A 17,525-nucleotide genomic window follows, 5' to 3' on the forward strand; every position below is an offset into this window, starting at 1 on the left:
TTCCTTCATCACAAAATTGATTACCGTTTCCTACCTATTTTACCTATTTACAGCCATCAACTTTATCATCCTCCTCCATTCACTCCCCAGTGCTTTAAGCCCAGACTATCATCTCCTGCCTTGACTATTGCAATAGTCTCTTAACTCCCTGACTCCAACATTTTCCCTCCTAATCCATTCTCCACACTAACCAGAATGACCACCACACTACTCATTCTAAAGTACTATATTCTGACTACGTTATTGCCATGCTTAAAATTGTTCAACATCTTCCCTTCACTTTCTGGAGAGCCCAACCTCATCAGCATGATATATATGTTCCTCATGATATGATTCTTGAATTTTTCCATCCTCCCCTCCTACCAATCTTCCACGTACCCAATGCTCCAAATATAAAAAATTATTTGTAGTTCAATGAACAACTCGGGCTGTCTTGTGCATCCACACAATTGCAAATGCTATTCTTTCTATTTAGACTTTCTCTCCAGTGCTTCTTTGCTTGATTGGGCCTTATCTATGCTTTAAGACTTAGCTCACTCACCACCTTCTCCAGGAAGGCTTCTTGGGTATCACAGAGATTAGATAGCTATGCACTCATTGCATTACAGGAGCAGCTTGTGTTCTATTATTAGCTGAGTTAATACATGCAAAATGCTTAGAACAGAGTCTGGCATATAGCAACTGCTCTTTGCTGTTAGCTGCTATTATTATTAACAGTAATAATAGTATTTATAGTACATTAAATTGTAATTGCTGGCTGATTTGTCCATTGCCCCCCAAAATACCATAAAGGTTAATAAATTTTACCCACCCTTGTAACTCCACAGCTCCTAGCACAGGGCCTGACACATAATAGGTAATAAATACGTGTTATGGAATGAAAGAGCTCATCAGTATTAGAGATATATAATGTTTTCTGCAAAAAAAAAGAAAAATTCCTTTGTACAAAAAATTTCAGATGCAATGCCAGATGTCTTAGACTTCAAACAAGAACAGGTAAATTTTTCAATGTGATTTTACTCAAAGCCTTCATAAAATTAAATCAGAATTCCTCACATATTTATGGACATTTTGACATTATCTTTCCCCAGTCATGTATCTATAGAATATGTGAAGTTGTTACTAAGAATACTGCAGGAAATAGCTACTGAATAAAATGTCACTAAAATTATCCCATTCTTTCTTCTGAACTTTCTAGGTAATTTGCAGATCACTTTATTCAAAACCTTACAATGCACATTGTTATTTTCTTTCCACTTCATTGCATCACATTTTAACTCTATAGAAATCTTCTTATCTTTTATAATTTGTCAATCTTTTTGCCATTTCTGTCTCCTAAAAAAAAGAATCTTTTAAATAGGATTCTAGTCAACTTTGCCCCATGCTAAGAAGACAGTACTGGATAAGTGAAATGTAGTTACCAACTTCTAGTTTCTTTGATTTTAAAACAAATATGAATAATATTTAAATATGAAAGTGCATTTATATTTTCTTATGCTTATAAAAGTTAGATTTTCTTTGCAATTTATTTAAAAATTATATAAAGGAAAAGAACTGTGTTTACATTTTTCTTAAAATTTCTAATTTGGTTTCTGTATTTTGCAAATCATAGACTGTTCCAATGATTCTCAGTACTGCTGCACACAAGAATCACCTGGAAAGCTTGTAAAGGTACTGATGTTTTCCTCTCATTTCCAGGGATAGAGTTCCTCTCAGGTGGGACATGGGACAGGTTTTAAAAAACAAAACAATGTCAATTACCACTCAATAAAAATAATAATAATAAAACAAAACAAAATAAAACTTATCAGATAATTTTAATGTATGTAGCCATGGTTGAAAACCAATGAGGTTGTATTTCATTCTTACATAAGGCTAAGTAATTATAAGACACTGTTCAAATGAGAAGTTGTAGACCTTTATTTGTCCTCAGACATATTCTTGGAGATAGATAATTTCTCTTCAAAAAATTTTTCTTGTGTTTTACATTTGATGAAAAATTTTAAAAAATAATTAGTATAAGCACATTTTCGATTATTTGTATACCAGTTCTGCCATGAAATGCTCAGTTCTGTATTATATCTGATTTACTCGACTGTTAGTTCCAAGCAATCTGACCTTAATTAAAGTCTAGTGAGAAAATAATAGAGTTAACATATAAACAATGTATTCATGTAAGCCCACAGGTCCTAACCCCGGCTGGACAACTTGACTGACATTAGGGGTTCACCTGTGGGGGTTTAAGACATTGCAATACTCAGGCCACATCCCAGAGCAATTACACAGAACCTTTGGGGGTGAGGTCCAGTCACTAGACTTTTTGAAAGCTCCCCACTTTAGTTTGGTATGCTGCTAAGCTTTAGAAATATTGCTCTAAGCAAAGCCAAGTGAAGCATACATTCATAGTTGTTAAAGTTGAGAATGGAGTCTTTATACCATATTTTGGTAATCTGGGATTATCTTCCTCCAAATAATTTGTTTCATAGTCGTCAGTATCATATTAAATTTGTAATTATTTGAATTAACAATGTTAAATTTATTTAAGTTAATGGTTTGATTTGAATTGTATTGGTTTTATAGTTATTTTTATTTTAATTTATAATTTTTTGGCTTTATGGTTATAACCAAATTAGTTTATCCCTTGTTTTAAGTTTGCACATATTTAGAAAGGGTGATAAAAACTATTTCAGTGAATTGTGAAGATCTGGAAATTATCTTTAAGGAAATCTAATCATAATTTGAGTTTGACAAAAAAAGGTCTGTAGATGCAGCTATAGAGTCCTAGATTTAAACAACAAAAGTAAATGTTTATCATGGCATCCTTTAAAAATAAAAGGGATATTGGTTTAATGGGCACAGAGTTTCAGTTTGTGTTGATAGAAAAGTTCTGGAAATGTATAGTGGTGATGGTTACACAACAATGTCAAAGTACTTAGTGCTACTGAATTGCATACTCAAAAGAGTTAAATGGGCTGGCCCCGTGGCGTAGCGGTTAAGTGTGCATGCGTGCTCTGCTGCTGACAGCCTGGGGTTCGGATCCCAGGCTCGCACTTACACACCGCTTGTCAGGCCGTGCTGTGGTGGCATCGCACATAAAGTGGAGGAAGATGGGCAGGGATGTTAGCCCAGGGCCAGTCTTCCTTAGCAAAAAGAGGAGGATTGGCAGATGTTAGCACAGGGCTGATCTTCCTCACAAAAAGAAGAAAAACAAAAAAGAAAAAGAGTTAAAATGGTTAAGTTTTATGTCATGCATCTTTTACCACAAAAATTAAATAAGGGAGTGTATATTCAAATTTCTTGTCCTTCTCAATGGGTTTGTATATTTTTAGGTTTTGAAAGTTCTTTATATCTTCTGATATGTTTATCAGATATATGACTTGCAACTATTTTCTCAAAATTTCTCTCAACAATAAAGAAATTTTATTAAAGAGGAAGAATATATTTTTTAATAACGATAAAGGATCAACTCACAGAAATATATAACAGTCTTAAATTTTTTACAACTAATGAAATAACCTCAAAATATATAAAGAAAAAATTGGCAAAACAAAAAGGAGAAGCAGACCACTCCAAAATGATTGTTGAAAATTTTAAAATTTCAATTTTTGTAACTATTAAAACAAAAAGACACAGAATCAGTAGAGACATATAAGATTTTAACAAAAGGAATAACAAACTTGACCTTATCTATAAAACTCTGTTTCAAATAACTAAGAATGTACTTTGTTTTCAAATGTACAAGGGATATATATAAAAATTTAACATATGCTGGGCCATAAAACTAGTCTCAATAAATATCAAAGTATTTAAATCATACACACATACTTGCTTAGAAGATAACGATAACAAGTTAAAAATCAATTTTTTTAAACCTAGCTGAAAAAATCAACAAATGTTTAGAAATCAAGCAATGCACTTCCAAATAACACATGAAACTAACTAGTAATCACAGTGGAAATTATAAAATATTTTGAACTGAATTAAAAATATTGAATATCTGGCCAACATTACCTTGATACCAAAACTAGACAAGGACAACACAAAAAAGGAAAATTACAAGTCAATATCGCTGATGAACATAGATGCAAAATCGTCAACAAAATATTAGCAAATCAAATACAATAATACATTAAAAAGATCATACACAACGATCATACACAAAAAGATCATACACAATGATCAAGTGGGATTTATACCAGGGATGGTTCAACATCCACAAATCAATCAATGTGATACACCACATTAACAAAATGAAGAATAAAAATCACGATTGTCTCCATAAACTAAGAGAAAGCATTTGACAAGATCCAACATCCATTTATGATAAAAACTCTCCATAAAATGGGTATAGAAGGAAAGCACCGCATGGTAATAAAAGCCATATATAACAAACCCATAGCCAACATCATACTCAGTGATGAAAAACTAAAAGCCATTTCTCTGAGAACAGGAACAAAACAAGGATACCCACTCTCGCCACTCTTATTCAATATAGTGTTAGAAGTTTCAGCCAGAGCAATTAGGCAAGAAAAAGAAAGAAAAAGCATCCAAATTGGAAAGGAAGAAGTAATTTGCAAATGACATGATTCTATAAATAGAAAACCCTAAAGAATCCACCAAAGAACTATCAGACATAATTAACAAATACAGTAAAGTTGGAGGGTGCAAAATCAACATAGTGAAATCAGTTACATTTCTATATACTAATAATGCACTAGCAGAAAGAGAAATTAAGAATACAATCCCATTTACAATCACAACATAAAGAATAAAATATTGAGGAAAGAATTTAACCAAGGAGGTGAAAGACCTATACACTGAAAACTGCAAGATATTGTTGAAAGAAATTGAAGAAGACATAAATAAATGGAAAAATATTCTAAGCTCATGGATTGGAAGAATAAACAGAGTTAAAATGTCCATATTATCTAAAGCAATCTACAGATTCAATGCAATCCCAATCAGAATCCCAAAGATATTCTTCACAGAAACAGAACAAAGAATCCTAAAATTTATATGGAACAGCAAAAGACCCCAAATAGCCAAAGTAATCCTGAGAAAAAAGAACAAAGCTGGAGGTATCACACTCCCTGATTTCAAAATATACTACAAAGCTAAGGTAATCAAAACAGCATAGCACTCAGAGAAAAACAGACACACAGATCAATGGAACAGAACTGAGAGCCCAGAAATAAAAACACACATCTACAGATAGCTAATCTTCAACAAAGGAACCAAGAACATACAGTGGAGAAAGGAAACTCTCTTCAATAAATGGTGTTGGGAAAATTGGACAGCCATACGCAAAAGAATGAAAGTAGACCATATCTTACACCATACACAAAAATTAACTCAAAATGGATTAAAGTCTTAAACGTAAGACTTGAAACCATAAAACTCCTGAGAAAACATAGGCAACGTACTCTTTGACACTGGTCTTTGTATTTTTTTGAATACCACGTCACCTCAGGCAAGGGTAACAAAAGAAAAAATAAACAAATGGGACTACATCAAACTAAAAATCTTCTTCATGGCAAAGGAAACCATCAACAAAATGAAAAGACAACCCACCAACTGGGAGAAAATATTTGCAGATCATATATCTGACAAGGCATTAATTTCCAAAATACATAAAGAACTCATACAACTCAACAACAGAACAATGAACAACCCAATCAAAAAATGGACAGGGGATATGAAGAGACATTTTTCCAAAGAAGATATACAGATAGCCAACAGGCCATGAAAAGATGTTCAATATCACTAATTATTAGGGAAATGCAAATCAAAACTACAATGAGATATCACCTCACTCCTTCAGAATGGCTGTAATTAACAAGACAAGAAATAACAAGTGCTGGAGAGGATGTGGAGAAAAGGGAACCCTCTTACACTGCTAGTGGGAAAGCAAACTGGTACAGCCAGTACGGAAAACAGTATGGAGATTTCTTAAAAAATTAAAAATAGAAATACCATAGGATCCAGCTGTTCTGCTTCTGGATATTTATCCAAAGAACTTGAAAACTCTAATTCGTAAAGATATATGCACCTTTATGTTCGTTGCAGTGTTATTCACAATAGGCAAGACTTGGAAGCAACCCAAGTGCCCATCAACAGAAGAATGGATAAAGAAGATGTGGTATATATATATATACAATGGAATACTAATCAGCCAGAAAAAATGACAAATCATGCCATTTGCAACAACGTGGATAGACCTTGAGGGTATTATGCCAAGTGAAATAAGTTAGATGGAGAAAGACAAATACAGTATGATTTCACTCATATCTACAAGATAAACAAACAAGCAAACACATAGATGAGAAGAACAGATTGGTGGTTACCAGAGGGGAAGTGGGTGGAGGGAGAGCAAAAAGGGTAAATGGGAACATTTATGGTGATGGATGGAAACCAGGCTTTTGGTGGTGAACGTGATGCAGTCTATACAGAAGCTGAAACATAATAATGTACACCTGAAATTTGCACAATGTTATAAACCAATGTGACCTCAATAAAATAATTAAATTCATATATACATATATAGCATATCTAACTTTTGGTATGAAACTGTAGATCAGCTTAGAGGGAAATTTGTAACCTTAAATGCATATGTTCACAAAAAACAAAGACTAAAAGATCAATTATCTTGATATAAATTTCAAAAAGTTAGGAACAGAGGAGCAAATTAAACCCACAGAATGTACAGGAAAGGAAATAAAAATAAGATCAGATTAATGAAGTAGGAAATATATTAACATTAGAGAAAAGTTTAAAAAGCCAAAATTTGGTTATTTGGAAAGATTAGGAAAATCCAGAAATATTGATCAAAGGAAAAATAGAGAGAAAAATAACCAATGATCAAAATCAAGAATGAAAAAGAGAATATCATCATGGATCTAGAAACATTAAAATGATAATAACAGGGCGTTACGACCAATGATATACCAATAAACTTGAAAACATAGCATTATCAAAACTGACTGACAAATAAATAACCTGAATAGTGTTATAGCTATTTATAAACTGAGTTCACAAATAAAAAACAACACACAAAGAGAACCTTAGGCCTAGATTGCTTCATGGTAAATTTTCCAAATATGTTAAAGAAACACACCAATTTTAAACAAACTCTTTGAAAGAATAGAAAAATAAGAAACATCTTCTAAGTCATTCTATGAGAATAGCATGACTCTAAAACCAAACTTAAAAAAATATTATAAGAAAGAAAATTACGGGCCAATTTCTCTTGTGAAAATGATCTCAAAATACTAAACAAAATAATAGAAAAATCAAATCTAGTGAAATTTTAAAGGTATTATACCTCTAGACCCTTAGTTTTATTTCAGGAATGCAAGATTGGTTTTATACTAGAAAATAAACACATGAGTTAAGAAATTAATGAGAAAATTCATATAATTATCTCAAAAGATGCAGGAAAGTATTTTGTTAAAATTCTTCACCAGATCAAGATAAAAACAGCAAACTAAAAATATGAGGAAACTTCCTTAATTAGAAGATATGTGCAATACATAATGTACACATGACAAAATATTCACACTCTGAATATACATACATTCCTAAAAAATTATAGATAACATCAGAAAAAATATTGGCAAAAATGCCCTTGAATAGACACTTATAAAAGAGGATATCCTAATGCCCAAGAGACATATAAAAAGGTGCTCAACTTCATTAGCCACCAGAGAAATGCAAATTAAAGCCACCCTGAGATTGCCCTGTTTACCCTCCAAAATATCTAAAATTAAAAATAGTGAGAACACACTGCTGGTGAGGATGTGAGCATGTAAATCTTTCATATGCTGTTTGTGTGAAAACAAATTGGCACAACTGCTTTGAAAAAACACAGTGGCAGTATCTGCTAAACTTGAATACACACACACTCGCACATATACACACACAGACACATGACATATCTATTCCTATAACCCAGTAACTCTATTCCAAGCTATATACACAACAAAAATGCATGCAGGTGTGCATCAAAATATGCATACAAAATGCAAAAATAATGCAAACAACCTAAACAATTTACTCACCATTACTCATCAATTTAATAGATAATTACTTGTGGTATATTCATACTATGGAGCATTATAAAGCAAAGAAAATAAACTACAGACATGAATCTCACAAAGATAATGTTGAGCAAAAGAAGCCAGAAAGAAAACAAGCATTAATAAACTTAAAATTATTGAAATCTTAAATATATTCTCTAATCAAAATGGAATAAAATTATAAATCAGTAACAGAATGAAATTTGGAAAATTCAAAACATTGTGAAAATTCAACATACTCATAAATAACCATTTAAAAATGGTTACTCTTCTTTATCAAAGAAAAAATCCCAAGAGAAATTAAATAATATTTTGAGAAGAATGGAAATAAACACACAATATAAATAACTTTATAAGATGCCACAAAAGTAGTGTTCAGAGGGAAATTTATACCTGTAAACACCTATACTAAAAAAGAAGAAAGACTTCAAGTAAATAGCCTAAACTTCCACCTTATAAAACTAGCCAAAGAAGATCAAAGTAAACTCAAAGCAAGCAAAAGGAAGCAAATAATGAGAACTTGAGAAAAAATAAAATAAAATAGAGAATAACAAAATAATTGAAATAAAAAGCTAAACCAAAGTTTGGTTCTTTGAAAAGATGGATGAAATTGACAAATCTTCAGTTAGACTGACAAAAAAAAGATATAAGACTCAAATTATTAAAATCAGGAATAAAACAGGAGGCATCACTACTTTCTACTGAAATAAAAATGGTTATAAGGGTTATAAAAGGTTATAAAATAGGTTACATTAACAACTTTATACCAAACATTAATTTATCCAGATGAAATGCACAAATTCCTAGGAAGACACAAACAACCAAAGTGACTCAGAAAGAAATGAAAATCTGTATAGACTTATAAAAAGAAAAGACATTGAGGTGCTAATTGAAAAAAAATAATAATCTTACCACAATGAAAAGTCTAGGCCCAGATGGCTTCATTAATGAATTCTATCAAATATTTGAAGAATTAATACCACTTCACAGAATCTTCCAAAAAATAGAAGAGGTTTGAATACTGAAACCAATATTACCCTGATACCAAAACCAGAAAAAGCATCACAAGAAAAGAATAACTACAGACAATATCTATTATGAAGGTATATGCAAAAAATCCTCATCAAAATACTAGCACATGAAATCCAGCAATATATCCAAAGGATTGTACACAATGACTGAGTGAGCTCTATCCAAGAATACAAGGTTCATTTAATATCCAAATATCAACTGCTATTGGACACCTTATTAGTGGGATAAAAGGCAAAACCACAGGATCATATAAATAGAGGCAGAAAAGATATTTGATAAAATCCAATGCACTGAAATGATAAAAAAGATTCAACAAACTAGAAGTACAAGGGAATGTCCTCAATCTAATAATGAGTACCTGTGAAAAACTCACAGGTTACGCCACACTTAATGATGGAAGCCTGAATACTTTCCTCCTAACATCAGGAACAAAGCAAAGATGGCCTCTCTCACCACTTCTCTTTAATACTGTACTCGAGGTTCTTTCTACAGCAATTAGACAAGAAAAACAAATGGATCCCAATTGCAAAGAAGTAAAGCCATCACTATTCTTGAATGACAAAATCTTGTTTCTAGAAAATCCTAAGGAATTCACAAAAAATACTATTATAATTAAAAAATGAGTTCAAAAAGGTTGCAGGATACAAAATCAATATACAAAAACCAGCTGTATTTCTATACACTAGCAATGAACAATCTGAAAATGAGATTAAGAGAATAATTAATAGCCACTTACAAAGGCATGAAAAAATAATAAAATACATAGAAGTAAATTTAATAAAAGCAGTGTACTTTTATTGAAAATTACAAAACATTGTTGAAAGAAACTAAAAGAGACTTAAGTAAATGGAGAGGTATCACACATTCATGGATTGGAGGACTTAAATTGTTAAGGTGGTGAAACTCCCTAAATTGATCTACAGGTTCAAAGCAATTCCTGTGAAAATCCCACATGCCAATTTTGCACAATTGACAAGCTGATCCTAAAATTCATGTGGAAATACAAGGGACACACAACAACCAAAATAATCTTGAAAAAGAACAACAAAGTCAAAGGACATACGCTTTCTGATTTTAAAACTTACTACAATATCACAATATTCAAGACACTATGGTACTAGCATAGGGATAGATAAATAGATCAGCGGAATATAATTGAGGGTCCAGAAATAAACCTTTATATTTATGGTCTATTGATTCTCAACAATGATGCCAAGACAATTAAATGGGGAAGGAATAGTGTTTCAATAAATAATGCAGGGACAAATGGATATTTACATGCAAAAAATAAAGTTGGATTCCTACCTCATACCATATACTAAAATTAACTCCAAGTGGATCATAGACCTAAACATAAAGGTGAAAATTACTACACTCCTGGAAGGAAGCAGAGGAGGAAATCTTTGTGACCTTGGTTTAGGCAATGATTTCTTAGGACATCAAACACACACACATTCACACAGAATATTGGACAAATTGGACTTTATTAAAATTAAAAATCTTGTGCTTCAGGGAATACCATCAAAAAAGTCAAAGGACAACCTACAGATTGGGAAAAAACATTTGCAAATCATATATCTGATAAGGGACTTGTATCAAGAATATATAAAAAAAATCTTTCAACTCATCAGTGAAAAGACAAATAATCCAGTTAAAATTGGGAAAAGATTTCAAAAGATATTTATCCAATTAAGATAAGAAAATGGTCAATCAGCACATGAAAAGATGCTTAACAGCATTAGTAATTAAGGAAATGAAAAGTAAAACCACAGCGAAATATCACTTCAGACCCATTAAAATAGCTTAAAAAAAAGACAAATAATAATAAGCATTGGAGAGGAAGTGGAGAAATTGGAATGCTCATATATTCTTGGTGTGATTGTAAAATGGTGCAGTCACTTTGGAAAACAGTTTGATAGTTTCTCAAAATATTAAACATAAAGTTCTTACATGACCCAACAATTCCACTCCTAGGTATATACCCAAGAGAATTGGAAACATATGCCCACACAAAAAAGTGTACAGCAGTGTTCCTAGAAGTAATAGTCATAATAGCCAAAAAGTGGAAACTAACTAAATGTCCATCAACTGATAAATGGATAGCCTAACGTGGTATATCCATATGATGGAATCTTATTCAACAATAAAAAAGAGTGAAGTATTGATACATACCACAACATGGATGAATTTTGTAAACATCGTGCTGTGTTAAAGAAGCCAGTCACAAAATACCACATAATGTATGATTCCAATTACATGAAATGTCCAGAATAGGTTTATGCACAGACACAGAAATAGATTAGTGGTTGCCAGAGGCCGAGATGGGGAGGGCAAGGGAAGTGACTGCTAATGGATACGGGGTTTAATGGGGTGATACAAATGTTCTAAAATTAGATAGTGCTGATGGTTGCACAACTATGTAACTATAATAAAAACCACTGAATTATAATTTTAAAGGGGTATATTTTATAGTATGTACGTTATATCTCAAAACAGATGTTATAAAAATAGAATAAAAACAATTTATTTTATCTAAGGATCAATAATTTTAAAAGCTAATCTATTATTATGGAAGCCGGAATAGTGGTTATCTCTTGGGGATAGGTGGGATAATGAGCAAGGTTCCTGTGTGCTGGTCATATTCTATATCATGAAGTGTGCTGTGGTTACATGGGTATATGTTAAATAAAAAATTAGGAAGCTGTTTTTTAGGACTTGTGTACTTGAATATACATATTCAATTTAAAATAGTGTATCTAAAATTAAAAGTTATAAAGGTCTGCAAGAAATTTTGGAAAAATGGAATGTGAGCAAATTTGGAAATGGAGAGAAAAAGTCTGCAGAGATTGTGTGGGTCACTCTTTAGAGAGAGGCTCTCTTTTTTGGGCCACTTGAGGCTTCAGCCAGGAAATATAAAGGGAAGGAAGAGTAAATGTCAAGATTTCGATACATTAAAAATACTGATAGTATTAAATAATGCAGCCACTTTGGAAAAATAGTTTAGCAGTTTCTCAAAAAGTTAAATTTAAACTATTATACAATGCAGCAAAAAAATTACATACTAATATTCAGAGCAGCATTATTCACAATAGTCCCAACTTGGAAACAAATTAAATGTCCATCAACTTGTGAATGAATAGACTAACTGTGATATATCCATACAATTGAATGCTATCCAGCAATAAAAATTAATTAACTACTGGCATATGCTATATCATGGATGAACCTCAAAAACATTAGGCTAAGTGAAAGAAGTCAAACACAAGAGACTGTATATCATATGATTCTATATACATGAAATGTTCAGAAATGACAAATTTGTAGAGACATAAAGTAAATTAGTGGTTGCCTAACAGTTGGGGGTTGAAATAGGGATGCACTGTAAATGAGTATAAGAAAAAGATATTCTAAAATAGATTTGTGCTGAGGATTGTTTTACTTGGTAACATATTTAAAATTTATTGACTGTATTCTTGAAATGGGTGGATTTTGTTATATAAAATGTACATTAATAAATACATTAAAAATACTGATAGTAATACTCCTAGTCCCCTCTGAGTTGTAGAAAAAAATGTTGCCATTAAAAACTAAACAAAACACAATAAAACCATTTTGCCAACATCTGATCAATTGATCCTAGAGTGGTTTATGTACACTTTGTCAAGCTTTGACTAATGGACAATTATACACAGCTGAGTAATAGCTAAGAGCAAAGTCCCAGATATACTATTTGCTACTTATTTGTTATTCAGCAAATCATTTAAATTCCGTAAACCTCAGTTTCCTCACTGTAAATCCTGGATAATAATAGCACTGTTATAGGATGTCATAAGAATTAAATGAGGTAATTTTTGTAATGCCTAGCACAGTGCCTGTCACAGAGTAGACACTCAATAAATGTTAGCTTCCTTCATTATAGTTATTACTTGGGGAAATAAAGAAGATCCCCATCCACAAAAAGACCATTTAAGGAGAATCCACTGGATTTCGCCCACAAGAGTTTGTTTCTTGTCCGTGAAAATAAATGAATAAAATAATATGAACCCATAAGGCTAAGAAAACAGTTGAGGAAGTGACAGAAGATAAAAGATGTTAACAAACTTTGGCAGATGGAAAGCAGATGGTTCACTTAGCCAAGTGGAAAAAGCTAAATCTGAGCAAGGGTATCTAGAAAAAGTGAACAGATTCATGCACTGAGAAAGGCTCAGAATTTGGAGACACTAGTTAATTTAGAAAGCTGGATTTTAAAAAAAAGAAAGAAAAAGACTGAAGCATACATTTTGGAGAGACTAAATCAGGGACCAGAGGATTTGGAGATGCCAGGGATAGGAAAGGACAGGGATGAGATACTCTATTGAAAACCAAGGGATTAAGGAACCTTTACATGCTGAAAGATCAAAGCCCTAGACTCGTCCTTTCCCTCTCTATGGTCCAGGACACCCACACCTCTGACAACAAAGTTTGTCACTTACCCAATTTTTCTAATTGGAAAAAATTAGAAATGTAAAAAAATTGAAAAGTAATTTTATTGGGAGAGAATCTTACAAAACATCTTGATTCCAATCCAATCAGTCAACAGTGAAGGCAAGAACTGAAAAGCTGTGTCCATGCACAGAACTTCTTGAAGAGCCTCTCTTATCACATAAGAAGTCAAGAATGTCTCAATGGTTAAGATCACCAAAATACTTGAGAAAAGTTTCTAACTTGAATGATGAAGACTCATACTTACAAACAGAAAAAACAGAACGCAAAGAAAACAGATAAACAATACAAATAAAAACTGAAAGCAATATAGTTAATATTCTTAGAGAATTTAGGAAAATATTGCACCATGGAACAAGAACAATATTATTTAAAAAGGAATATTCAGACTGAGAAACAGTTTTTAAGATTAAAAATATAATAGAAATAAAATTTTTTAGCAGAAGCTTAGAAGGAAGGAAGCAGGAAAAAAGAAAGAAATTAAGAAAATCAGAAGATAGGGCCAGCCCCGTGGCTTAGCTGTTAAGTGCGCATGCTCCGCTGCTGGCGGCCTGGGTTCGGATCCGGGCGCGCACCAATGCACCGCTTCTCTGGCCATGCTGAGGTTGTGTCCCACATACAGCAACTAGAAGGATGTGCAACTATGACATACAATTATCTACTGGGGCTTTGGGGAGAAAAAAGGAGGATTGGCAATAGATGTTAGCTCAGAGCCGGTCTTCCTCAGCAAAAAGAGGAGGATTAGCATGGATGTTAGCTCAGGGCTGATCTTCCTCACAAAAAAAAAAAAGAAAGAAAGAAAAAGAAAATCAGAAGATAAATCTATAAGACCCAACATTTGACTTATACACAGAAGACAAAGAGTACAGAAAAATGGAGGGGAAGAAATTATCAGAGAAATAATATATTTTTTATTCCATACTAACAGATGTAAGTTTCCAGAATGAAAAGGAGACCAATATCCCAGGGCAATAAATTGATGAAAAAGACCCATATAAGAAATATTTCAATTATAGTTCAGAGTACTAGGAATAAGAAGATTATCATAATTTTTCAGAAAGAAAAAAAAATTATGTCAAAAGTATCAAAAATCAAATGACCTTTAGATCTCTCAATACTAACACTGGAAACAAGAAGAAAATAAGAAATGAAATGCCTTTAACATTTTGGGGGGAATCATTTCCAAAATAGAACTCTCTGTACTCAACTAAACTATCAATCAGCTCTGAAAACAGAGTACAGACATATTCAGATATGCAAAGTCTTAATTTTTTGTCTTAAAATTTTATTTCCCATTTATCCTTTGCAGGAAACTATTGGAGAATATACTCCGCAAAAATAGGAAGTAAACTTAAAAAGAAGAAAACGTAGGGCAGGCCCCATGGCTTAGTGGTTAAGTGCACACGCTCCACTACTGGCAACCCGGGTTCGGATCCCGGGTGCTCACCGACGCACCGCTTCTCCGGCCATGCTGAGGCGGTGTCCTACATACAGCAACTAGAAGGGTGTGCAACTATGACATACAACTATCTACTGGGGGAAAAATAGGAGGGGGATTGGCAATAGATGTTAGCTCAGAGCCGGTCTTCCTGAGCAAAAAGAGGAGGATTGGCATGGATGTTAGCTCAGGGCTGATCTTCCTCACCAAAAAAAAAAAAGAAAGAAAGAAAACATAGTATAGGATATAGAAAACTGGGGACCCAATACATCTTTGAGAATGAGAGTTTTGTCAGAACAGTGATTAGGTAAAAACCAGATGATAAATTTAAAATAAACTTAAAGGCAAAGAGTTCAGATTAAAGCAGAAAGATGGAAGGTTCTGTGAGGCACATATCCAATTAAAAACAAACTGATAGAAACATCTGTTTAATGGTATTAAAAAAGGTTTACTGTTCTGTTGGAAACTTTGAGTAACATTAGTAATAAATACATTTATAAAGCATTTAAATTTAAAAAATAATAGAATGAATTCATTTAAAACAGGGACAAAAAATCAGAATATACAGTGAAAATTTTTCTAGGGACTTGGACTTCAACGATTTAAGTCAAAGTATGAAAATACGCAAGTTTTATTTATTTTAAACAAAATATAGGCATTGATTTAAAGTTATTTTTAAGTAAATATGAAGCACAAATAATATTTTGCTCTTCACTTGTCAATTTTTTTCTGACAAAATTATGTGATACCCTGAAATGACATTCTGTACTTCATGCTTGACTTTCTCAGCAGGATCAGAAAGAGAGTCATTTTGGCAAAATGTATTTAAAGGCATCATCATTTTCCCAAGAACCTTATTTAATCCTTTGATGTTTATTCAGTCTCTTTTTTTTATTGGTATATAATATACATACAATAACATTCTCTAATTTTAGGTGGACAGCTTGATGACTTTTGACAAATGCATTTACTACTATAACCACCATTACATCGTGATAGAGATGTCCGTTCCCTGATTCATTATCTTTGAAGATTATCATTCTTGCTGACTTTCTGCTCCTTAATTAACTTCCTAACTCTGTCAGCTCTTCATTTGTTAATCAGATCCCAGCATCACTTTCATTGACTTCATGAAAACCTTCATTATTTTTATAACTTGCAATTTCACTTTTGTTTTGCAACACCATATTGTTAAGTTAAACAAGCAGATCTCCTGAAATGAAATCATTAAAGCAACTTTATTGTGTTCTCACTTTCCTTTTAAATTAAGTTGAGGTGTGCAACTTTCTCCCCCAATCCCCATTCCCCGATAAACACTCAGGCAGGCCCCATGAGTTCACTGGTTACTCCTAGGTACTAAGTCTCAATTCATAACTTTAAACGCCCAGAACCAGATAATAATCAAAACATTGAACTTGATTTCAAGTTAATCTTTCCAACTTCTAGAGTTGGTAGAGGAGAAATCCTGTAGTCTCTTGAGTAGGCAGAGTGTAAGCTTTTTCTTCCCTCTTTCCTTGTATGGTATTTCTATATGACATTTTTATGTCACTTTTATTACTAACTAGGGTTTCTGCCATTTCCAATCAAAGTTAAAGCAAGTATAGTTCAGAAAGATGTAGAAAGAGGCAGCGGGCTGGAGAAGGCGAACGTTTCTCAAATGATTGCTCCTATTGTAAGATGCTTTCAAGTTCTTTGTTCCAGAGAAATGCTCAACTCTAACACTTTTTCTGTGTTTTAAGGAAGGCACTTGCTGGATTTCTCCAATTTTAACTCCTGTGACACAATCATTGCTGTCCTTTGGCTCACTGCTTATTACTTCCCCTCAGCTTCCACAGCTCCTCTACTTAGGTCCCTTCACTCTACGGCAGAAGTCCTCATGCTGCCCTCTTCTCTTCTGACCCAGGGTGCTTTTGCCAGACCCTAGTCCTTTAGCACTCAGTCCACTGTGTCCTATTGCGAGGAACACATGTCAAGCTGTCCTTGTCGTCCAGTTGAAAACCCAAGTTGAGGAGCAGGCGCATCCCTACCTGCACTCCTTTGTTCAGGACAATGAGAATCCCAACCACACTCTTTCCAAAGAAATTATCTCCCTCAAGTCCTTCCCAGTTTCCTACAACCTGACCCATGTATAGTCTTGATTTGTGTGAGCAATCTAATTATTTTTGATCATCTACTTTAAATTCCTATTATCATGTCTCGACCAAAATGAAGACAACAAGAGTCCCATTACAAACACATAACATCTGACAATTAGAATGATAATGAACTGCACAAGTACTGAGGTAGACATTGGGGATGACTGTTGGGAGAAATGTTTCATTGGACACTAATTTCCTAACTGATCGGTTTATTTGCAAATAATTTTCAAGTTATAATGACTTTTACTTTGATTTCCAACTTAGTAACTGCAAGAAAGTCTATATTAAAAATCCAAGAAAATAGGACATCTTATATTTTAAAAAGGACAAACACCAGGCATGATGGTGTACTCTTTGTTA

At 33.0% G+C, this 17,525-nt stretch overlaps 1 protein-coding gene across 2 annotated transcripts in view; it reads left to right on the forward strand.

The window, feature by feature from the left end:
- The window catches only part of LOC147917338 (uncharacterized), a 131,618-nt gene that overhangs the window by 24,350 nt on the left and 89,743 nt on the right, over positions 1-17,525 (forward strand). For both annotated transcript variants that reach the window (XM_087430051.1, XM_087430052.1), the window contains exon 3: positions 1,613-1,671. In XM_087430051.1, coding sequence (XP_087286177.1) covers positions 1,613-1,669 — 57 coding nt within the window. In that variant the 3' untranslated portion in view covers positions 1,670-1,671. The remainder of the gene's footprint in view (positions 1-1,612; positions 1,672-17,525) is intronic.

Source organism: Ceratotherium simum, chromosome 4 (genome assembly GCF_057802395.1).
Source record: "Ceratotherium simum simum isolate JZ-2026a chromosome 4, ASM5780239v1, whole genome shotgun sequence".
Taxonomy (NCBI): Eukaryota; Metazoa; Chordata; class Mammalia; order Perissodactyla; family Rhinocerotidae; genus Ceratotherium; species Ceratotherium simum.